This window comes from Onychostoma macrolepis, chromosome 11, assembly GCF_012432095.1.
Source record: "Onychostoma macrolepis isolate SWU-2019 chromosome 11, ASM1243209v1, whole genome shotgun sequence".
NCBI lineage: Eukaryota > Metazoa > Chordata > Actinopteri > Cypriniformes > Cyprinidae > Onychostoma > Onychostoma macrolepis.
Genome location: NC_081165.1, coordinates 1,754,433 through 1,779,634, shown reverse-complemented (window position 1 = coordinate 1,779,634; position 25,202 = coordinate 1,754,433). Strand labels below are relative to the sequence as shown.

The 25,202-nt window shown below is 37.5% G+C and overlaps 4 protein-coding genes and 1 long non-coding RNA gene across 5 annotated transcripts; 2 read left to right on the top strand and 3 right to left on the bottom strand.

The window, feature by feature from the left end:
- On the bottom strand, nucleotides 1-3,001 carry camk2n1 (calcium/calmodulin dependent protein kinase II inhibitor 1). Its single transcript, XM_058791539.1, has 2 exons — nucleotides 2,446-3,001; nucleotides 1-2,118 (listed from the first exon to the last, which is right to left on the bottom strand). The coding sequence occupies exons 1-2, from the start codon at nucleotides 2,612-2,614 to the stop codon at nucleotides 2,054-2,056; spliced, it is 234 nt and encodes a 77-aa protein (XP_058647522.1). The 5' UTR covers nucleotides 2,615-3,001; the 3' UTR covers nucleotides 1-2,053.
- A 4,495-nt stretch (nucleotides 3,002-7,496) lies between these two features.
- On the bottom strand, nucleotides 7,497-13,172 carry si:dkey-33m11.7 (trypsin). Its single transcript, XM_058792454.1, has 5 exons — nucleotides 13,109-13,172; nucleotides 11,969-12,128; nucleotides 11,407-11,548; nucleotides 9,391-9,657; nucleotides 7,497-7,726 (listed from the first exon to the last, which is right to left on the bottom strand). Exons 1-5 carry the CDS (start codon nucleotides 13,170-13,172, stop codon nucleotides 7,532-7,534), a joined length of 828 nt encoding a protein of 275 aa, XP_058648437.1. The 3' UTR covers nucleotides 7,497-7,531.
- Nucleotides 13,173-16,965: 3,793 nt separating this feature from the next.
- On the top strand, nucleotides 16,966-21,120 carry si:dkey-33m11.8 (trypsin-3). The gene is made up of 5 exons (XM_058791731.1): nucleotides 16,966-17,017; nucleotides 18,788-18,938; nucleotides 19,031-19,172; nucleotides 20,567-20,821; nucleotides 20,962-21,120. The coding sequence occupies exons 1-5, from the start codon at nucleotides 16,966-16,968 to the stop codon at nucleotides 21,118-21,120; spliced, it is 759 nt and encodes a 252-aa protein (XP_058647714.1).
- LOC131549504 (uncharacterized) lies at nucleotides 20,704-24,596 on the bottom strand. Its single transcript, XR_009273408.1, has 3 exons — nucleotides 24,474-24,596; nucleotides 22,055-22,473; nucleotides 20,704-20,848 (listed from the first exon to the last, which is right to left on the bottom strand). It is a non-coding gene; the product is annotated as an uncharacterized LOC131549504 (long non-coding RNA).
- Nucleotides 22,205-25,193, top strand: cdab (cytidine deaminase b). Its single transcript, XM_058791732.1, has 4 exons — nucleotides 22,205-22,451; nucleotides 24,518-24,629; nucleotides 24,752-24,809; nucleotides 24,903-25,193. The coding sequence occupies exons 1-4, from the start codon at nucleotides 22,205-22,207 to the stop codon at nucleotides 25,038-25,040; spliced, it is 555 nt and encodes a 184-aa protein (XP_058647715.1). The 3' UTR covers nucleotides 25,041-25,193.
- The last annotated feature ends 9 nt before the right edge of the window (nucleotides 25,194-25,202 follow it).

The window sequence follows — 25,202 nt, the reverse complement described above, 5'->3', positions numbered from 1 at the left end:
AAATTCTGGTGGTTAGACACTAGACACTATGGCGACAGGCAAACATGGATAAAAAAGTAGTTCCATTAGCATAAAAACAAATGTGAAAGTTGGTTTCAGCTTCTGAACAATCTACGTCAGCAGCTCAAACGTTCCAAATACTCGACTAATTACAGCAACCCGTCCATAAAATGAAGTCTCACAATTCCAGAACCCTTCCACAGCTTCCATTTCCAAACCCACCACGAAATTTCCCTATTCTGATCATGCCTCTGCAGGCATCCATTTCAACATGTGTGAGTTATATTGTGTCTTCGGCCGGAGCACTCCCATGAAACCCAAGCCCGGAGCCCCCCGCCGAAACCAAAGCGAAACATAGAAGCAAAATGCAAATTGCAGCAGGAGCCAGATTATTTGCATGTCTCTACCAAACAAACACCAGGCTGTGCCACCACACAGCGCCGACTGCGTTATGTAACGCGTTCTGACGTGAGCTAACGTTATTACATCCTGTGGTCTTCCTTGGGATTTGTAACATTTTCTTAACACACAATGTCACAATCTGAACTCACTGCTTCATAGCAGAACCTCAGACTGCTTTTTGCTTTTTAGGAAAAGTTTGGTGTAGCAAGTGTCCTCGAATGCCTTTTTTAGGATGCCTTTTCATTTTGGCATAGTGCTGAACAGGTAAAAGGCACTAGAGAGGGATGACTCTTATAAGCCAAGCCTACTATATAGGGCTCAGTGCCACAGCGATACAATATAAGGATGTAATTCTCCTCCACGTTGCCAGATCCTCTGCTGTGGTTTCCCTAGTGGACACAATGGAAATTTCAGGAGGGTTGAATCTGTTTCCATGGCAGCCCATCCATCCAGCCAGTGTTTCTAATGACAGTTACCTCCAGACTAGCAGGAGAAGCTCTTGAAAACTCCCTTGTACAGTTTGCAGATCATATTTGCTCCGACGCGCCACGTGATTCCTCGGCGGACTGGATTTAAAACGGTGCGCTTTGACAACGCTCATCCCAAACCATGAATCATTTAAAGCTGGTGGGAGAGGCGGAAATGTCACGTCCCCTGGATTTGAGCGCGTGCACAGATTTAACCGGGCTAAACGGAGCATTAGAGATGTGTCAGGAAGGAAAAAAAAAACGTTTGGAACGTTTCTCAAAATCTTTATTATAACAGATATTCTGTAGAAATGTTCTGTGAGATAAATACGTAATATATTCAAGAAGACGTTCTTGAGGTCTTGAGGTTCGTCATGCATGACTAGAATACATCACAAGTAGTATGAAAGAGCCCTGTAAACATGACCACCAAATATTAATAAACCTGTGCATGTGAAGAAAGCACAGAAAGATACGTTTCTTGTCAGGATAAATTTGGCACATCTACAGTTAATATGCGTTACGATAATAAGGTTACTGTCCTTAAACTGACATTCCAGATCGAACCGAACATCAAATGAATGAAATGAAACGAAGCAGATCACGAGAATCACAGTTAAGCTACATACAAAACATTTATCCAAAGCAAAAGTCACTTCTCGTCATCGTTCCACTATATAAAACGGTTGCTCAACCTTCAACACTGCAAAATATGTATCCAAAGATTTAATAAATAGCATTTTTTTTTTTTTTACATACGTAGTGGAACCTCTTTGGAGGTCCACTCTTGGAAGAAAAGGTGGACATTGCTAGTATACCATTAACACCACCAGTGGGCTACTGGGTTAAGTGGGAAGATACTGGTTTGATGTTAATGGTACTGTTTGCTCAGTCTATCGAATTGCTTCATTAGAACCAAAAACAAAAAGAGAAGAATCCGGTCTCTAATGAGACCGAACCCTGTCATTGCACATATCTCGGAGTGTAGTTTGGAAAACACAGTATTCCTTCAAGCCCCAGGGCCGCTCTTCCAGACCGCCGGTTCACGCTGTAAACCCTGGACAATGGAGTTTGGGAGATTGAGAGGAGAATGCATGGAGAGCTTGTCGCCAGATGGGAGAGAGTGCCTCTTCACAACGTCTTTGGATATACACATCAGAGAGGTTAAGAGTCTTTGGGTCCGTTCACGCCGAAGAGGACTTCTCTGAGCTCTTGTCCAGTGCTTCGCCATCGTTGTCTTCCTCCATGACTGTCAGAGAACAGAAGACACAAGGGTTAGGATGAGAAACCAACTCACAGATATCCTCTATTGTCTGCGCACTGGCACAAAGATGGAGATTCAACGTTGCCATGAATTTGAATACATCAGAAATGGCGCAATACATCACTGTCTCCTAACCGCGAAGCAGAAAGCAGACAGTTTAGGGCTCAAAGCGCGAGAAAACTGATCGTATTGCATTCGACGCGCACATTTTCCGCGCGTAAAGGCATATAATCGCGAAGCGTAACATCGAATTTCGCATCATTACAAACGACTCCTTTTGATCGTGTGATAAACAAAGGCTTTGCCCGTTACCTCTTTTGCTTCTCCCGATCTGCCCCAGCTTTGGTGGTCGTTTATTCTGGTTGCCACCGAAAAAGTTGTTGGTGTCTTGGAGGCGGCAGGTGAAGGAAAGGTGTTCCTCGTCCCCGTCGTTGCCATAATGAGTCATTTTGTCCTCGTTATACGGTAATACATCCGACATGCTGTATGAACCGACAGCGGCTACTGTATCTGTTGTTGAATCGATAGCGCGAGGTGAATTTTGCGGAGCGAGTCTCTCGGCTGTTTACCTCTATCGCACGTGTCTCCGCGAGTGGATGGCGAGGACGCGAGGCGAACGCATGTGATTGCCTTCGTTCGGTTCGAGCTCGAGTCAGTTACTCCAAATTTCCCAACGCTGGAGAGGCGAATGGATCGCGGAGGAATGCGCCTTTGCGCTCTCGGGGCTTGTCGGCGGCTGGAGCGTCGTATGGAAAACCTGAGAAACAAATGCAAATTGGGAAGCGATGCAAAACAAAGATCCCTGATGGAGAACGAACGTCACTGAGGCGCGGGCTTCCTCTCCAGCTCGTTCATTGCAGCTATCGCCAATATTAATCTTGGGAAATTTCCAAGCTATTTGTGCATGGAACAAAATGCTTCCATGTGTCGTTGACAAATAAAGACGTCCGAGATGATAAATCTTTTATTATTTAATTACTCTTTAAAGCGCATTTACAATCATGCGATATCTGTATTCGTGATTTCATACATTTTCAGATAACGTTTATAACATTTTATACACAATTTCTAATTTAACGACTCATGTAGTGTACAAAATCATTATAAAGTCTTCAAACGTATTTTTTTTTTTTTTTTTAAATAAAACTTTTTTTTAAATGTGTGATACCTTAACCTTGAGACATAGACACGAGGATCTATTCAATTTTTAATAATACTAAAAAATCTGAATTGCTAAAACAGAAACTTAATATATGCTGGACAAAAAAAAAAAAAAGAAAGAAAAGAAAGTGTAAAGTCCAGAAAAGTTTGGGGAGGATTTTATTTTATTTTATTTTATTTTATTTTATTTTATTTTATTTTATTTTATTTTATTTTATTTTATTTTATTTTATTTTATTTTATTTATTTTTGAATATACCAAATAAAGAAAAGCCATTATATAAAACATACATAAAGGACTGACTTATTATTAATACGCGTATTTATTTTTCATAAGAAATCCTCTTAATTGATTCCAGTTGCTTTCCTATGAGCAGCCAGTGACTGTTTGCAACAAAACTTAATGCTTATGTTGAGGCTTATTGATATAGTGGTTCTCAGTCCTGAAATCAATCTTGAAGTGCCAAAGTACTGCACATTATGGATGTCTCTCTAATGTAATACACCTGCGTCACCTCGTTTGCTCATTTGTAGAGGATCCAAGACCTGAACTGGGTAGACATATGTGAATTTTACAAATAAATGAACTATGTATGCAACAGATTTCACCATCTGTGATCATATATCACTGTAGTGAAACTGAGGGTTTATCAGGAGTCAGAAAATGAACAAATCAGAGACAGGCCTGATTCACGCTTGAGTTTTTACACTTTAATCAACTACCAAAATACCAGCTAAGAAAACAGTTAAAGGGTGAAGGCACACAATTGTGTAAATTAAATAAGCACCGACTCAGTTTAATAACACTGAGAGCCATCTACATTTTGTAAGACCTCATATCTTAGATGTAGCGAGAGCCCATGTGTTATTTTATTCAGTAATTTTATCCTTATTGCATGATTTTTCAGTTAAACCCCGACCAAACAGAATAAGATATTAAAACACGCCTGTAAATCACAAGAGAAGGCAATATGGGATGTTTTCCCCCCTCTGTGTATACGTTTTCATTTTGTAATATCAGAAGCTGGAGTGATGCTGAACTCATACCGGCACAATCTGGATATATGAGCTGAGGGGGTTTGCTCCTCTGTCCAAGATTTCGAGAGCATAATCTTCTGCACCAGGCACAGTTATAACCTTTCCAGGATTGAGCAGCAGACAATGTCACTCCGCTGCAGAAACGAACGGGATGAAAGCGAGAAGCACTGCTTCCTTCCATCTGTGAATGAGAGGCCATTTTGTTCCGTTCTATCTGATCTGAATAGCTGAAGTGGGAAACGCACAGAGCCGGTTGGGCTTCGTCTCGGTTTGCTAGAAACCAGCCTGTTTCCTTTGAGAGGTCATTTGAATTCTTAGGCTTCAGACAGTTTAATATTGGGAAGAATGATGAAGATGAACAGAGCGTAGAGTTGCCAACTTCAGAATAGGAAAATAAGGGACAATTGTGATTCTTTACAGAAATATAAGGGACGCTCAAAATATTTGTACTGTACTGCATAGTCTATGTCTTTTCTGTGTGTTTGCAGTTAAGTATAAAAGGTGTATAAAAGGTTTTCAGAAATAATTACATTTGTTTCACTCAACCTATTTATGTACAATTATTCAAAAAAGTTTAATGTCATACACGTTACGCAAAAACCATCGGCCTGAGTAAATTGTACCACTATAGAAATGTGACTGCGCATTGTGGATTTTTTTTTTGTCCTGAAAATGTTAGCTAATGTTATCGAATTGGACTAAAATTGACTGACATTGCTTACACAGCGTAGCTATAACAATTTTTCCAAAAAATTGGATCCCCCCCTCCCCCCATATTGTTAAACGGCCATATTTGGTGTGCCAGGTCAACAGTGTTGGGAAAAGTTACTTTTAAAAGTAGTGCGTTGCAATATTGCGTCATTCCCCAATAAAGTAAGTAATAGTGTTACTTTTTACAGAAAGTAATGCATTCTGTTACTTTTGCGCTACTTTTTCCTCATCTAGACCGGGCTTGCTCGTTTGATTTTTATATGAAAAAAGTTCTATTTTTGGCAAATGTAAAAGTCCTTTCACACAAAGAGTGTAATGTATAAGCCTCAGATCTAGTCTAAAACTACAGTAACATCATGTTTACACAGCGCACACAACACACAGCTTACGATTTCTCTAAACTTTGGGACAGGAGAGCTATCAGTCAATACATGGGAAAACAAAATAACTGGCATTACTTATTTGAAAAGGTAACTCAGATATTTTCATGTAAATTAAAAAGTAATGCGTTACTTTACTAGTTACTTGAAAAAAGTAATCTGATTACACCTACGAAAAAAGTCAGGTCAGCTTTGCCCAGAAACACAGAATAGAAGCACTGCACAAGGGTTAAAAGATTAGCATTTAGTATTGTTGCTCCCTGTTGACCCTGTTAGTACAAAACTATTTTATGGTACTGATAATAAAGTGAATCTTGGTCAGCTTAATGAAAAGTTATTTACAATAAGTCTCTCGTCAGTCACAAGTTCTATTTGTCCTGGCACGTGAAATTAGCATTGTTCTTTAGTATTTACTCATTTTTGTGTGGCATTTTCTTTCACAATGGATTTCCCCGTGGGAACATGCTGTTCTGCGATTTATTTCCCATGAAACTCTATTCAGAGATCCATCAGATTACTCCGTTACAGCCAAACATGTTAGCAGCCCTCTTCAAAAACGTCATTATTCCCATATGACCTGTATTGTTGGTTGGTTTAACCTTTACGCTTAATGTTACCTATTGTTTTTAATTATGTAAGTAATGAATGATGCCCCAGATACATAAAAGTTATTATTATCAAACTGAACTTTTGGGATGCATTCATATGATACATGCATAAACTGCTGCGAATCATTGTGCGTAGTTTGTGCGGCGATCGTCTTACATGTGATATCATGTGCAGGCAGTGAAACCAAAAGCTCCTGGAACTGATGCCACCTTCAGAGAAGAGTAATTGCAGACACACCCAGTCCTATTAGATGCGCAAACATCCATTGTTGCAAGAATGGTACGACGTCAAATCTTTGTATGGCTTTCCAGTCACAGCAATTGAACTAAACAAAGGCAATTTTTCTGCATTTAATATCCTTTGGTGAAACCTATTGTGGTAATTCCCTTGTAAATAAGCAATATATAAAGAGAGACTGTTTATTATTACAACATCTAGCTGCTAACTGATATTAAAACAAAGTGATCAGTCTTCACAACATCACTGTCAGGCATATTTGTGCATTTATCATGCATATTAATCACATTATTTTAGAGTCTGTAAGTATATTGTAGTTTTAAGAGGCCTTCACATTACATTTTGTTCCATTGCTTAAATTTATGGGCGTTTGGTGTTTTCTATTTTAGATGTTTTCAGAAAGATGTTTTCTATTTTAATATATTTTACAGTGTAATTCCTGTGATGCAGAACATCATTACTCCAGTCTTGAGTGTCACATGATCCTTCAGTGATCTAATATGCTAATTTGCCACTCAAAAAACATTTCGGATTATTATCAGTGTTGAAAATTGAATCATTGATTCAATGATTATTATCAGTGTTTAATTTGAAGTCATTTACTGCGTAATATTTTAGTGGAAACAGATTTTTATTCAGGAAACTTTGATTAACAGAAAGTCCAAAAGCATTTACTTGAAATAGAAATCTTTTGTAACTAAATGTAAATGTCTTTTCTGTTGCTTTTGATTAATTGAACGTGTCCTTACTGAATAAATGTATAAATTCTTACTGAAATCTTAAAATCTTTAAATGGTATATCCCAGAGGCCAAATTTTATGAAAACCTAATATATAAATATATGTAAATCATATGTTAAAGTCCCATTAAAACAATTTACCTTGCCTTTCCCCCACTTTTCAAATTCATTTTTGGTAACGATGAAAATCAGTCACAAAAAAATTGTAATTACATGTTTTAAACTATATAAGTAAGCAGTGAAAAAATAAACAATAGAGTATATATTGTGAGTAAATGATTTATATATAATAAAGTTCTGCCATCATGTCCAAAATCAAGATAATTACTATTCATGAACTGAGTGTTTCTATAGTGTATCATTTCAAACAATAATTTTGTAATTTTGACAAATTATGTAAAAGTATACAGGTTTTTAGTATACATCAATTATTTTATTAGGAAAGTGTTTAAAATGTAATATTCTATCACTGTCATTTCCACCACAGAATGCTGTGGAATGAACCACAGAACCACACAGAAGTTTAGTCTTCCCTGCTGAAGAGACCAGCTGACTTAAGGCATCGTGAATATGGGCTGTATATGGTCTGGTCAATCCATCTGCGGAACCTGGACACAGCCGTATAAACCCCTGGAAACCTAGGATCTCCACAGCCATTTCCCCAAGAGACCAGGCCATAAACACGTCCATCACACACCAGCGGCCCTCCGGAGTCTCCCTGGAACACCAGAACGCCAACATCCTTATGCTGTTCCATCATTAGTGAATATACATAAGAACACATGAGTAACACAATATTAGCATTCTAGGAACTACTAGTATCTAACAAGAAACTATATTAACAAATTAGTAAGTAATAGTGCTTAGTTGAATGTGATAGTTCACTAAGCTAATCAGTAACTAACCCAAGAACTACTAAGAACTACAGTATACACTTTCATAATTAATATGAATAATGCATAATGTATAATTAATTCTAAAGTGAAGTTCATGGTAACCCACTACACTGTAAACAAAAAAAAAAAATGGTTGAGCCAACTTAAAATTTTAAGGCAACCAGCTTCAGCAGTTTTTTTGAGTTTGCTCAACTTATTTTTGTGGGAGATTCTCACATTTTTGTTGTATAAACTTAAAACGACAAGTTGAGAAAACTCAAAAATATGCTGAAGCTGGTTGCCTTAAAATTTTAAGTTGGCTCAATTTTTTTTTTTTTTTTACGGTGTAGTAATGAATCAAGTATTACCAAATTCTTCAGAAGGAATTACTAATTATTTGGATAAGCATTCTAAAGTGAATAACATAATTCTCTAGTAATGACTGAACTCAGCTTTTGAGGATTTGTAAAGTATTGGATAGTGATTATTCAGGTGTTACTACATCCTTCTAAAGGAATTACTAATTATTTGGAAAATCACTGTAAACTTTTGAGGTTTTTGTAAGGTTCTTGATAGTAATTAATTTCGCTAGGTCTTAAATCATTACTAGTGGGTTACTGTGATCTTCACTTTTGAATACTGATCCAAATAATTAGTCATTTTTTCAGAAGTATGTAGTAACACTTGAGTCATTACCATCCAAAACCTTACATATATCTCAAAAGCTTGCAATGACGTCAGCGAATATTAGGGAGTTGTCATGCTTTTCACTTTAGAATACTGATCCAAATAATCAGTGTCACGTGTCGTAGGAGCCAGGGAAACGAGGACACGAGGAATACTTCAAACAACAGTCTTTAATGATCAACACACGTAGGAGTCACAGGAACACAGGAATGACATTCAACAGCCGACATGAAGACAGGGAAACACAGGGCTTATAAACAGAAGGAAATCAAACGAGGAGAACTGAAACAGGTGGGGAGCAATCAAACACGGATGGAGACTAATGAACTAATAATGACACTAAACGAGGACAGGAACAGGAACAAACCAAATATTGGCACGAGAGGAACACAAGACACAGGAAGACAGGACTGACAATCAGTAGTTCCTTTAGAAGGATTTGGTAATAGTGGGTTACCATGATCTTCACTTTAGAATTAATTATACATTATGCATAATTCACATTAATTATGAACCTGTATACAGTAGTTCTTAGTAGTTCTCCAGGATATATGAAAGAAAAGATAAAATAAAATAGTGGTTATTGACTAGCTAATAGTGAACTACCAGTTTCAACTGAGCACTATTACTTATTAAATTGTTAATCAGAGTTTCTTGTTAGCTAATAGTAGTTACTAGAATGTTAATAGTGCATTAGTCATTTGTTCCTGTGTAGTTATTCATTAACGATGGAACAGTTTTCTAAAGTGTTACCAGCATTTGAATCACGGATAACGGAGAATGTCAGCTGGTCATTACCACTAGTACCTTTACACTGTACCTTACACGCATCTTTTCCTCCTGTGCTGGACCCAGCGCAGATCATGTTTGTTGTGATGTTTCCGCTGAAGGAGTTGCTGCTGTTGCACTTGGAGGTGGAGACGATGGGGAGTTTGACCGTACGCAGGGTGAGGGGTGTCAGACCTCCGCTGTGGCTGGTGGAGCCCCACCCAGACACCCGGCACATCCTGCCCGCCAGCAGCCCTGTGTTCTGTTTGGGGAGCGGGGCGAGGGACACATACCTGGTCAGCTCTATGGGTGCACTAAGCTGAAAGAACCCACATCCAGAGACAGACATTCAGATCAGAGTCAATATAAAAGCACAGCTTACATCATATCAAACTCAATATTAACTTACATTGTATAACGAGTAAATAAAAGATTATTGGAGTACGTTTAACATGAAAATACTATTTCAGTCATTCTAATTTGTTTAACACAATGTGTAATTTGCTGTTTCATTGTAATCAGTGTTTTAAACGAATTGATTGAATTAACAATTCAGTGACTAATTTTGGACAGAAACAGTAATTTTGAACAAATCTATTGAATGAATGATTCAATGATTCATTCTCAAAGCATGTCGCATACTTTCTGAGTAGGTCCTTCTTTTGAATAAGTACTTCACAACCATTAAAAAAATGGTTTTCTGTATAGTAGAAGTGTGTAGTGTTGAATGAAATCCAGATGTACAGTGCCCTCCACTTATACTGGCACCTTGGTAAATATGAGCAAAGGTGGCTGTGAAAATAAATGTGCATTGTTTATCCTTTTGATCTTTAATTAAAAAAATTCACAAAATTCTAACCTTTCATTGAAGTAAATCAATGGAAAGTGGGGGGAAAATCTCATGATGAAATAAATGTTTTTCTCTAGTTCACGTTGGCCACAATTATTGGCACCCGATTATTCCAATGTCCTTTTCCCAAGATAACAGCTCTGAGTTTTCTCCAATAATGCCTGAAGTGTTTGGAGAACACCTGATAAGAGATCAGAGACCATTCCTTCATACAGAATCTCTCCAGATCCTTCAGAATCACAGCTCCATGTTGGTGCTTCTCCTCTTTATTTCACCCCACTCATTTTCTACAGGGTTCAGGTCGAGGACTGGGATGGCCATAGCAGAGGCTTAATTTTGTGCTCAGTGACACATTTTTGTGTTGATTTTGATGTTTGTTTTGGATTATTGTCCTGATGGAAGATCCAACCACGGAGTTGGTCAGGTTTAGATTTTTTATCTGATAGTGTTTAATAGAATCCATGATACCATGTATCTGAACAAAATGTCCAAGACCTCCAACAAAAAAAAAAAAAAAAACAGGCCCACAACATTAAAGATCCAGTATATTTAACTGTGGGCATGGGGTGCTTTTTTTTTTTTAGGTTTTCTGACCCCAAGACTCAACTAATGTCTGCAATTCTCCAGCTGTGATCCCTGGAGAGTCTCCTCCTCACCATACATTAGGACGATATAGATGGTGGAAATGGGGATTTTCAATGCTTTATCCCTTTTCTTACAACCGCTTTCTATTTTGTGAAGCTCAACAATCTTGTTCTGCACATCAGAACTATATTCTTTGGTTTGACTCCTTGTGATGGATGATTAAGGGAGTTTGGCATTTGTGTTTCTCATATTCATAATCCTGTGGAACAGGACGTCATGGCGGGCCAATTTCATGCTCCTAGTCACCCTGCTAAAATGTAAATATGAATGGCAAAATACTTTAGATTTATTTTGCTATCTAGGGGTGCCAGTAATTGTGGCCAATATGCATTGGAGAAAAACATTTATTTCATCATGAGATTTTCAGTCAGAGGCATCCAGTCACTTGTCTTATTCCTGAATGAATCAGTGATTTTGAACAAATCAGTTGAATGAATGATTAAATGATTCAAGACTCAGGCTGAAATGCCTTTTATATTCAAGCCATGAATGCCATGATAATTGACCAGATTAAAGCATCCAATACTTTCTTATTCACTCACCTGAGAGTGATATAAGCACCAGGTGCCATACCTTTATGAGCATAATATCTGCATTATTGGTGCTCCTGTTGTACTGAGGGTGCGGGATAAGCGACAAAGGCTTAGAGTACTGCTCTGTCCCCTCATAAGCACCTAAAGTATAGTCTCCAGCCACCACCATCATCTGATCCATCCTTAAAGACAAGCAAAAATACAGTCAAGACCCTCTGAAAAACCATGGGATGATATTCTAACACCATACTTAAGCAACAGTGAAGAAACCGTGGTTTAGATACAAGTTATATGCTTCATATCTGATTTCGTGTTATACACAGTGACTCTTTGTAGAGGACATGAGTTGAATGACAGTATTTCTTGCTGTTAGCAGCCTCATTCGTGCCAAGCTGCAGATAAGCCAGCATTCATTAAGTCCCACACGGTGATGACGGGTCAAGGTTAGCGTGCGTCCTGAGTGCCTGTCTGCTTTATTCTGGCTTTCGACTCGCCCACGGACTTGGCCATCAATTCTCCTGCCATACTGTACATCCTGTAAGTCTCATAAACAGCCTGTTAGGCAGATAATTTATTTAAAGAAAGGGTGAAAAATCACACACCCAATATTGCAATGGGCGGCTGTAAGCACCCAGGACTTATGGACCAGAGATCCGCCACAGAAGTGCTGGCCCTTTGAGCTCTGTAACGATACAATGTATTTGATTGAATTTGGCGAGGGGGTATATCCGCCAACAATGCGCCCCTGAACAAAGTCCAGACCTGGAAAACATTATAAAAAACATTTAAAACATCTCAGAACACAAGGTAACAGTGAAAGGACAATGAAATAACCTCTAATCTCAGGATACATGGCCTGATATTCTATAAAGGCTTCTTATTGGTTACACAATGGTAGTATTCAGCAGTGGTTTATGATTTATGAACATTAAGAATGTTCACGATAAAGAAAATAAATAAATAAATCTTTTAAAATTCTAGTTGTGTCCAGTTTGTATTTATGTTGGTTTGTAAATGACTCTAATGATTAATGAGTTTAAATGTAATGACTCTAATAATGTCATGTGGTATAACTAATAAGTAAAACTATGAATCACATAGTACATCACTGTAAAACAAATTTCCCTAATTACAAAAAAAGGTTTTAAATATAGTTTAGATTTAAATATGACATTACATCAAATTTTCCCTAATTTCAAAAAACGTTTTAAATAAATTTTAGATTTACATATGTACATATAATTTCAGATATTTGACATTTATATAAAGAGTCAAATATTTTGAGGCTTACACACACACACATATATACACACATACATGCACACTTAATATTATAATATGCTTTTATTACAATGGATTATAAGCTAAGATACATCAATAAACAAGAAGCTTGTAGAAGTTTCATTTATTTTCTTCTAGGAAATAATAATTAAACATTACCCCAAACTACCAAAAATTTCATAATTTAATAAGGCTCTATTTTTATGATATTAGGACACTTGTATCATCCTGACATTTTTTTTTTTTTTTTTGCCCCCTGTATTACAAGAACATGTTCATCATCAAAAAGTTCTATTCATTTCAAGGCAAAGATAAACATCATGTCATTCAACCAAATACTAAGTAAAAGTAAACACTTAAATGCTTAAACACTGCTAAAGGCAATACATTGCTTTGTTGCAAAGCTAAGGCTGTAGGCAAAAAGAAGTAGTTTAGCTCCTGATATTATTCAGTGTACTTACAGTTGGCTGGGATGAGTTTCAACAGCACCAGAAAGAGCAGCATGACCATGACTAATGTGAGCATGAACAGCAGCACTGAAGGTCAGCTGGACTATATCTACCAGACCCCTCCACATAGGGTGAGGAAATCACATCAACACTGTTCCTCAGGTTTCCATAGTTCTGATTTCAGTATTCAAGGGGTGCTATGAATCAAACAGTCTTTGATTCAACTGAACAAGTTGGGCTTTCAGCAGGGTTGCCCTCCCTGACCTTCTCATAACACATAATGTGCTCTCACCGGATCACTTCAGAGTAATGGACATGTATTAAGACAAGTTCAAATGTCTGTTAAGACTCCCCAACTCTGCATGCGATTATTTGAGCTGGTTTAACCAGCTAAGAACCAGCTCAAACCAGCTCAAACCAGCATCAATGCTTCAAAACCTACATAACCAGCATATGCTGTTTTTTTTTTCTCAAAAGGGAGGTGATGAAATCTTGTAAATGGATTGTGGTCTAGATGTTGACCTCAGTGAGATGTTGCCAGGGGATTCAAGCTGGACCCAGGCACAATATATACATAGACCTTGTCTTGCAGTTTTATGGTTTTTCCTTCACTGTTGGAGAGGTAGAGGAGGACCTCAACATGGCCGCCACTCCAGAGTCTCCAGCCATCGTGTACGTTGCACCTGAGGCTACATTGGCAGTCCCTAGGCGTTTGACTTCCAATTTGGTGGACCCACCACTGATGTCAGTACAGGTGGCCGGCATCTCAGCCCGACATCCTCTGCGCTCTCAAGCCTGGTGATCCTCCCTCCGTCTGCTGCGCTGCCTGTGATGACGGTCGCTATCTTGTGTGCGTGGGCCAAACAAAGCCCATCTGAGCCCTCTCCGGTCTATGATTCCACTCCAGATGCTGCTCAAGAACCAGAGTCTTGTGTTGTTGCCAGTCAGTGAACTTTTTGCCTATCCTGTCTCGACCGCTGAGGTCGCCCTTGAGCTCCTTGCAGGTCTTGAATTGGTCATGGAGGCCATCTCTGCCGTCTCTGCATCCTCTGCCTGCCCTGTCACGGCCATGCTCTGTTGTTTTCCCATTAAACATGCTTCACCTAGATCCTCACCTCTCCTCATCCTTGCCAGTTTGTGACACTTAGCAATAGGGGTTCTATAGGGGTTAGAAAAAATCTTGTGAACACCAGGGAAATAGGCAATATTTCATTATTAAGGCATTCACCACCATTTCCCTTTAAAACAGCTTCCAACCTGAAGGCCTTTGATACAGATACTTGTGAACAGTCTCCAGTTGAATGTTGTCTCTCAGAACATCTGCCAGTTGCTTCAGAAATGTTGACGAAGGGAATCTGCTTCTCGCTCTTTTCTTCCCCAAACTCCTTACATTAGTTTGATAATATTCATGTCGGGTGATTTGTCTGATCAGGGCAGATGTTGAAGTTCATCTTAGTGCTCCAGCTGTCCAGGTTTTATGATTATGACACCATCTTTTAGGGATTTTAGCAGTTGCAGCTCTTTCATGGATGCTGGCTTTGTGAAGTTTTTGTGGAAACAGGGCCTTTAAAGTGAATTTTGAGGTTAGCTGTCACTTTGCTGCAGTAGTTCTGTGGACACAATCCTTCTCAGTGTTCAATTATCCCTATCATTACCTTTCAGTCTTCAACCACATTTCCTCTTCTCTGATGAAGTCTTGCTATGCTTTGCGTACAGAGTCATAATCGTAAAAACTGTTGTTCTTAAAATACCAGTTAAAATAACAGTTGGGCTGTTAAGGTTACCGATGCTACTGTAGCCCGCACAAATGATATCAACCCCTATAATAACGGGTGTTCACATTATTTTATCCAACCCCTGTATCTTTCTATTTATCTTGATGTGAAAATTCATCAAAGATTGAAGATTCATTCATTCATAATTTCTTAACTTCTGACTTTTACGTTCCAGTCTAAAGGTGTGGTTATATTTACCGTTGTTCTGTGAATTTTCCAGTCATTCAAATAGGAATCCATACAATCAGGAACTTTGCATGAGGGCGAAACATTTCCCTACACGGATGTCACAAGGGGTTCAATGTGGTCATGCATATTCGCCGCACTGACCAACAGAAAGCTGCCTGGGTTGAAAGTGAGACAAAAGACAATGGAACTTTTTCATCTGCAAACGTTCGCTAATGTAAACCCTTGTCCTCTCTGTTAGCAACTCCCAAACATTTTCTCCATTCGATTTTATTTAGGATGCAATACTACACATTTGCCTTCCCATAGTCCCCAGCAAGAGTATTTTGTTTCAGAAATACACCATGTTTCTGCCCACATCAAGGGAAAGAGAATCACAATAACATACTGTGGCTGGACTCCCTGAACAAATTACGAGTTACATACAATAAAGACAATGTAGCACCAATAATAAGAATTTCATATTTGGTATCTCATTTGATTTTCAAACAATGAGAGGAGAGAAATTGACATTATTTTTCAAAATCGCACGAGGTTCTATGAGAATACAAAAGTGGGACTTCAGATAAATGGCAAACTCATCCTTCTAGGTGGAGCTCTCCCCTGAGGATACAGACGCGCATTTTTACAGTCAAGCGATATTGGAAAGACCTTGTTCGCAGCCACTTTGGTTACCACCACCCAATTGCACTTTCCACCCAATTTCACTGTCACCAGATATCTTATTCTCTGACAAACCGTTTTGTCAAAAGAAAGCGTCTATAGGTATTTGATTTCCCCTTGGAGAGCAGCTCACTGTGTGTGAATCAAAGGCAAGGTCTTAGACATGATAGCTTCAAACAAGAGGAGGCGATCACAGATATTCAGAGCTTTTGGGTCAGCCCAAGTCCTGGCATGTTATTGTTTTTGTTCCCGTGAATAGTTAGTGTACAAACAAGACCATAGAACCTAAGGGACAGATGTGGTTACACTATAAAAGCAAAGACAATATCACAGCTAAGTTAGTGTGGGTGGAAGTTAGTGGAATTTAGCTGCTCAGGATTGAGCTTTCGATGCTCGGGGTGAGTTTTTATGCCGTCCATTTATGTTTTGGGTAGAAAACGTCACATATTATATTATCATATATTACTTTTTTTTTTTTTTTTTTATGCATCAGAAGATTCTCACGCTTCCCAAGGCTGCATTTATTTGGTCAAAAATAAAGTAAAAACAGTAATATTGTGAAATATTATTACAATTTAAATTCAATTCTTTCAATTTGAATATATTTTAAAAATGTAATTTATTCCCGTGATGCAATGCTGAATTTTCAGCATCATTACTCCAGTCTTCAGTGTCACATGATCTTTCAGAAATCATTCTAATATGCTGATTTGCTGTTCAAGAAAAATGTACGTTTTCCAGCTGTTGAAAACAGTTGCACAGCTTCATATTTTTGGTGGAAACCTTACTTTTGTGTGTTGTATTTTTTATTTATTTATTTAAATTATTTCTCAGGATTCTTTGATGAATCAAATGTTCAGTAGAAAAGCATTTATTTGAATATATATATATATATATATATATATATATATCAATACATCCTTGCTGAATAAAAGTAGTGTACGTCATATATATAATGTCATATTAACATTTTGAAATGACAGTGATTGATTAATGACAATGCCTATTCTTTGCATTTGTTTTTCTTTGAAAGAGAGTTTTATTAATTATTAAAAATAACTAAAGCATCTAAACCACAGTTTAAACCCCCTCAAACAAACCTTTTCATTTTTTACTTTTAATCCAGCACTCAGCATTCAATATTTGACCATGTATTATGTAAAATGTGATGTTTTTTCTTTACCGCAGCTGGTTGTATTTGTTTCTCGACCTCTAAACCTGCTCTGTGTTTTAGACCCCTCAAACATGAAGAAATGCCTTGAATACACCTTGCTCCTCATCATCTCTTCGCTTCACGGTAAAGCACTGCATTACCTGAGTAACTCACAGCGGTCCCTTCTAAATATAATGCATATGTTACAGGAAGTTGCTCTCTGTGCATACATTATTGAAATCTGTTGGTGAGCACAAGCAGCTGGTGTTTTACAGTGAGGAAAATAATTATTTGAACACCCTGCTATTTTGCAAGTTCTCCCACTTAGAAATCATGGAGGGGTCTGAAATTGTCATCGTAGGTGCATGTCCACTGTGAGAGACATAATCTAAAAAAATCCAGAAATCACAATGTATGATTTTTAACTATTTATTTGTATGATACAGCTGCAAATAAGTATTTGAACACCTGTCTATCAGCTAGAATTCTGACCCTCAAAGACCTGTTAGTCTGCCTTTAAAATGTCCACCTCCACTCCATTTATTATCCTAAATTAGATGCACCTGTTTGAGGTCGTTAGCTGCATAAAGACACCTGTCCACCCCATACAATCAGTAAGAATCCAACTACTAACATGGCCAAGACCAAAGAGCTGTCCAAAGACACTAGAGACAAAATTGTACACCTCCACAAGGCTGGAAAGGGCTACGGGAAATTGCCAAGCAGCTTGGTGAAAAAGGTCCACTGTTGGAGCAATCATTAGAAAATGGAAGAAGCTAAACATGACTGTCAATCTCCTCGGACTGGGGCTCCATGCAAGATCTCACCTCGTGGGGTCTCAATGATCCTAAGAAAGGTGAGAAATCAGCCCAGAACTACACGGGAGGAGCTGGTCAATGACCTGAAAAGAGCTGGGACCACCGCTTCCAAGGTTACTGTTGGTAATACACTAAGACGTCATGGTTTGAAATCATGCATGGCACGGAAGGTTCCCCTGCTTAAACCAGCACATGTCCAGGCCCGACTTAAGTTTGCCAATGACCATTTGGATGATCCAGAGGAGTCATGAGAGAAAGTCATGTGGTCAGATGAGACCAAAATAGAACTTTTGGTCATAATTCCACTAAACGTGTTTGGAGGAAGAAGAATGATGAGTACCATCCCAAGAACACCATCCCTACTGTGAAGCATGGGGTGGTAGCATCATGCTTTGGGGGTGTTTTTCTGCACATGGGACAGGGCGACTGCACTGTATTAAGGAGAGGATGACCGGGGCCATGTATTGCGAGATTTTGGGGAACAACCTCCTTCCCTCAGTTAGAGCATTGAAGATGGGTCGAGGCTGGGTCTTCCAACATGACAATGACCAAGCACACAGCCAGGATAACCAAGGAGTGGCTCTGTAAGAAGCATATCAAGGTTCTGGCGTGGCCTAGCCAGTCTCCAGACCTAAACCCAATAGAGAATCTTTGGAGGGAGCTCAAACTCCGTGTTTCTCAGCGACAGGCCAGAAACCTGACTGATCTAGAGAAGATCTGTGTGGAGGAGTGGGCCAAAATCCCTCCTGCAGTGTGTGCAAACCTGGTGAAAAACTACAGGAAACGTTTGACCTCTGTAATTGGAAACAAAGGCTACTGTACCAAATATTAACATTGATTTTCTCAGGTGTTCAAATACTTATTTGCAGCTGTATCATACAAATAAATAGTTAAAAAATCATACATTGTGATTTCTGGATTTTTTTTTTTTTTTAGATTATGTCTCTCACAGTGGACATGCACCTACGAAGACAATTTCAGACCCCTCCATGATTTCTAAGTGGGAGAACTTGCAAAATAGCAGGGTGTTCAAATACTTATTTTCCTCACTGTATGTTTATCCAGCACATACGAGGCCTCGCTTTATCATTCACAGGCTCGCTGCAGCAGAGAATCATTGGAGGACAGGAGGTTGATCCCTACTCCATAAAGTACCAGGCCTCTATCCAGTACAACAACTACCATTACTGCGGAGGAACACTCATACACCCACAGTGGGTGGTTACTGCCGCCCACTGCTGGAGACCGTGAGTATTTCAGACAGAATTCACCTTTAATGAAGCATGCTACAGTATTTGAGGTAGGCCAGTACATTGACTGCTGTCTGTTCTGTTCACAGGAGCTATTTAATCAAAGTGGTTTTGAGTGAGCATAACCTCTCCAGTAAAGAGGGTGTTGAGCAGGTGTTCAACGTGTCCAGAGTTCTGGTGAATTACATGTACAGTTACAGGACATTTGATAGTGACATTATGCTCTTGAAAGTAAGTTCATCAGACATTAAACACAAATATTGCATACATGTTAATAGTCTGTTTGTTTAGGAAGTTATAAAGTTTTTTATATATATATATATATAAGTATATTTAGTATTTAAAGTGTATATATACTTTATAAGTTTATATATATATATATATATATAAAATAAGCGCTGTCAAACGATTAATCGCATCCAAAATAAATGTTTTTGTTTATGTAATATGTGTGTCCTGTGTATATTTATTACATACTGTATATATAAATACACACACATACAGTGTATATTTTGAAAATATTTACATGTATATATTACATTATAATATTACATGTTTATAGTATATATAAATATATTTAATATACAAATATAAAATGTTTCTTAAATATATACGTGTGTGTGTATTTTATATACAGTATGTAATAAATATACACAGGACACACATTACATAAACAAAAACATTTATTTTGGATGCGATTAATCGTTTGACAGCGCTAATAAACACACACACACACATATAGATATCATATATATATATAAAATAAACTGAAACAACATTTTCTTTCTTTATAATTATTTTTATTTTATTTTCCATTAAAACATTTTGGGGTTGGTGCTGTTCCCCCCCCAATGTTTTTTGGGGGGGGGAAAGAAAGAAAAGAAAATCATATTGTGGAATATAAGTTTTTTTAAACTGTAATATTTCACAATATTTTTATGTTTTAATCTATTCTACTGTAATATATTGTAAAATGTAATTTATTCCTGTGGTGGTAAAGTTGGATTTTCAGCATCATTACTCCAGTCTTCAGTGTCACATGATCTTTCAGAAATCATTCTAATATACTGATTTGCTGCTCAAGAAACATTTCTGACTATTATCAATGATGAATTATCAATAACCCTAGTAAAAAAATAAATATACTACAAAGTATACTACAAATACATTTACATAATTACGTACTTAATACAAATAACTTGCAATTGTATTGGTATACTTAAAGTCTGCTAAATTGTGCGGAAGTAGTGCTGAAGTCCAACTAAAGATATACTGAAGTGTATTTGACTGTGCTAAAGTAGAACTATTGCAAGTATACTTCAGGTACACTTTACAAATCTTGCATTTAAAGACCGATATTATTCAAAGATCAAACAATCCTCATCAATAGTGACATTAAAACACATTTTAGGCTTAATACTAAGAAATGTGCATTTTCCACAAGTAGTACTCCAAATAAAGTTTAATTGAGCAACGTAAATATGTTAATAGATTTGAACTATACCTAGTCTGAAACAAATGTATTTTAATATATTACTTTTTTACTAGGTAATAATATTATCAACAGTTAAAAATCCAATTTATAATGTTTGTCACTTTCATTTATTGTTGGATCTGTGCATTAGCTGGAAAAGCCTGCAGTGCTCAATGCAAACGTTCAGCTGGCTTTGCTGCAAACCTCACTCGCTCCCTTACAAGGGGGCACGATTTGCACGGTGAGCGGCTGGGGCGTCACTCAGGTCTACAGTTATTCCCTGTCCCCTGTCCTGCGTGCTGTGGATGTCCAGATCATCCCTCAGTGTCAATACTACTACTACTACAGAATCACAGACAACATGGTGTGCGCCGGCTCTCCGCTGGGCGGCAAAGACTCCTGCCAGGTGAATCCGAGCAGCAGGGTTTTTATTCTGAAACACAAAACACAGAGAGGAAAAGAGATGATATGCATACAAAATGCATTTTTAATTAAGCAAACAGCATCATATAACACTTGGTGACACTGTGCTTTGTTTGGCTGCAGGGCGACTCTGGTGGGCCTCTTATCTGTAATGGTTATTTTGAGGGGATTGTGTCCTGGGGCATCAGTTGTGCCAACAAGTATTTCCCAGGAGTCTACACCAAAGTCCGCAACTACGTCTCTTGGATCAACTTGATAATCGAAAATGACAAAACCAGCTAGAAAGTTCTTTTTCCAAAGGTTATTGAACTGCCACACCATAGAAAGAGACCAGACGGTCAACAAGACCCAGTATACTGAGTACGGCGGTTAGATAAGATAACCACCATTGAAACTTGTTTTATTCTTTTACGTTCTCAAACAAGGATGCTCAAAGATTTTCTTACTTAATATTTTTGCCTTGATTTTACACCAGTAAAAACACCACAAATTCTAGCACAAATATCTAAACATTCTTGAATCAAGATACATTTACTTGAGAAGCAAAATTATTAAATATATAAATTTTTGTTTTCTGGGAAAAATAAATAATTTATCTATCTATCTATCTATCTATCTATCTATCTAAAGTTAAATAATAATAAAAAAAAAAGTTAAGTGAACATGACAATTCGACTTGTTTTTAATTATTATTTACTTAAAAATTTTAAGGCAAGGGGTTTCCTCAATTTTTTTAATTTAAGTCAATTTATCACTTTTTACAGTGTATAATTTTCCCTTTGAATTAAGATTATTTGTCTTGCACCATTGGCAGAAGTTTTTCATTTATTTAATTTTTTTGCAAAAACTGAAATTGATACATTTCTCAGCGAATGACTTAATATCTTAAGTCATTTTGCTTCCTAAGTAACTGTATCTTGATTGAAGAATGTTTAGATATTTGTACTAGCATTTGTGGTTAAATTGATGTTTGTACTGGTGTAAAATCAAATTCCAACAAACTTTAATGGTCATCTTGACTTAAATTCTTTTCATTCTATTCTATTTTTTTTTTTTTTTCAAAGCAGAAGATTATAAAATAATAAATCGAATATTTTCCCATCTTATTTCCTTTGTTGGCCTATTTATCTCCAGCTGTTTATTGTGAAAAGGAATTGCTTTTTCATCATTATTCTACTGGGAATGTCACTGTATTATGGTGCAGTGACCTTTATACCTCATCTTCCTCACTGTCTCTCGGTGTGGCAAGGAAAAGGTTGCTGTGTCGACTCTAGACTGGAAATTACATAACCTTGCAGCGTGACAGCATCACACACATCAAACACAGAACGTCAGGGAGGTGGGAGATCTGGGAAAAGGGGATTGGATGCCGGATCTGGAAAAACAAAGTCACAGGCAAGTCTGTAGAGCCACAGAAACACAATACACACAGCACAGCAACATGGGAGATCAAAAGATGAGACGTGAGCTAATTAAGGGGTTGAATGAACACTTCTCTGGAATGAAAGAGTTGATTCAGAAATCCCTCGAGGCCAGGAAATTTGCCTACTGCCCCTACAGCAAGTTCCGAGTCGGGGCGGCACTCCTGACACATGACGGGACGGTTTTCACAGGTGAGCCAATGCCTGAAATGCACTGTAGAAGTACCAATATCAGCAGTCAGCTCCCAGTGCTGGTTGTTATAAACATCAACTGCTGTAACGAGTGTTTGTGAACTCAGAACTGATGAATAATGTATGAAAGCTGAACTCTAATGTGCGCTCAATTTGTTGCCACTCTGAGAGCAAAGATGTTGGCAAATTCACATAAAAGCTTGTTAAACCATTACACACCAACAGTAGGAAGACTAAAAGCAGGTAACACCTCTGACACGTGAATGAGACTAAGCACACACACTTTACGAGTGATTATTTCACGGCTCTCGAATCTCGTGGAATTCTGTGGTCAGATATCGCCTGATCTTTGCCGTCTTTATTGGCGATGCTGTATTTCAATCCACTCATCCGGGTAACTGAAGCCGGTTCAAACTTCTTGCACCTCAACTATCAACTGTAGTAAAATGAGCTCAGATGACTTCAACATTAATAGGTCATTACTAAAATACTGTTGCAATGTTCATCTTGTTTTGTATATTTTAATGGATTATTTTATCTCAGTGGAAGCTTTAAGATAATACACAAGTAAAATTATACTTAATGTCATGTCTTCGTCTAAAGCCCCTAAAGTAAAGAGTAAAGGGACATAAAGATGAGAAAAAATGAGATGAAAGGAAAAATTACATTTCAAATGCTTTTGAAACTTTTACGAGATAATGCAAAAGCTTTGCAATCTCCTGAGAAACTTTGAGTTCACTCTCAAAATCTTTAGTGATGTAAACAATAGGAGGTGGATGAAAAAAGTAATTTTTGATTGTGAGCAAATGCAAGGTTTCTCACGGGAACACGAAACTTTTGCATTCGCTCTCTCTCCAAAAACGTCAAAAATTTCAGGTTTTACTATCCTTGTGGGGACATTTGGTCCCCACAATGTAGCATAAACAAGTACACACACACACACACACTTGAATTTGTGGTTTATGGGGACTCTCCATAGACGTAATGGTTTTTATACTGTATTTTCTATTGCCCTACACCAACCCTGCACCTAAACCTACCCCTTACAGGAAATTACTGGCAATTTTTGAATTTCATAAAACACCGTTTAGTATGTTTTTTAAGCCTTTTGTTTTACGGGGACACAGGAAGTTTATGTTTATGTTGTAGTATGTCATTATACACATTTGTGTCCTCGTAAACCATATATACCAGTACACACACACATATATAGTATTGTTTTTAAATGAATTTTACAAAATGTATGTATGAATATATATATATATATATATATATATATATTTAAAAAAAAAATATTATGTCCTCCATATATTGAATATAGTGTTTATTATGCATATAGTGAAATACATTCACTTCATATGCCCCTGAAATAAATAAATAAATATATATATATTAGTGCTGTCAAACAATTAATCGCGATTAATCGCATCCAAAATAAAAGGTTTTATTTTACATATGTGTGTACTGAGTATATTTATTATGTAGGCCTATATATAAATACACACAAATGCATGTATATATTTCATAAAAATGTTATTGTTATATATTAAATATATTTATTTATAATATAAATTATATGAATATAAATATAGACGTAAATATTTTCAAAAAATACTGCATGTGTGTGTATTTATATAATATAAATAGAACACACACATATATTATGCAAACAAAACTTTTATTTTGGATGCGATTAATCGTTTGACAGCACTAAGTGGCTAATGCTCTGGTTAACTAATAACACTTTGATCCCATTAAGTAATGCAGTTGATTATTGCTCTCTCAGTACAAGTGACCCAGCCTTGAACTGCGGTGAAACAGCACTTACTGTTGTTTAATGACTGCAGTAACACAACAGTGGCACGAGAGAGGACATTTTTGTCGTCACATAAAGTAAATAAAAACTTGGCTCCCGACCTGACAGGCCCCTTCCAGACCAGCCAATAGAAATCGGTACAAAACACAGTACAAGATGTACCTTACATAATATTTGTTATGTGTTCACAGTGTGATGTAACATACTTCGACAACTCTCATTTAAGCGTTTGATTATTTCTCTGCATCAGGCTGTAATGTAGAAAACGCCTGCTTCAACTTGGGGATCTGTGCTGAGAGAACTGCCATCTCAAAGGCTGTATCAGAGGGCTACCGGGATTTCAAAGCCATTGCTATTGCGAGGTAAGTTTCTACTGTATTCACAGGCCCTCTAGTGGTTGAATTACATTTCTAACCACCTCCACATTTGGAAATAATAGACTCTCTAGTCTACAGCATCAATGTAGTGTCTTCTGCTCTTTCAGCGATATGGGTGAGCACTTCGTTTCTCCCTGTGGTGGCTGCAGGCAATTCATGAGAGAGGCAAGTTTAATTTACCACAGTATTTCACATCCATTAAACAAGAAGCATTCTCAGGTTTCATTAAACATGTTATTTTTGTTTTCACCTGTACAGTTCGGTGCAAACTGGGGCGTGTATTTGTCAAAACCTGACGGTTCCTATGTGGAGATGACTGTTGAAGAACTGCTGCCTGCATCTTTTGGTCCAGAAGACTTAAAAATGAAGAAAGTGAATATTCGGAACGAGTTTTGAAGCACTGACTCTTGAAAGACTTCGTACCTGATTGTTTTGCTTGTAGATAGTAAAAGGTTTATGTGGATTAATGGCGTTTAATAATGTGTATTAAGGAATGTCATATGTAAATGTGTATTTTTGAATAAAAACAAAATGCAGTTATAAATATAAGTGAACACG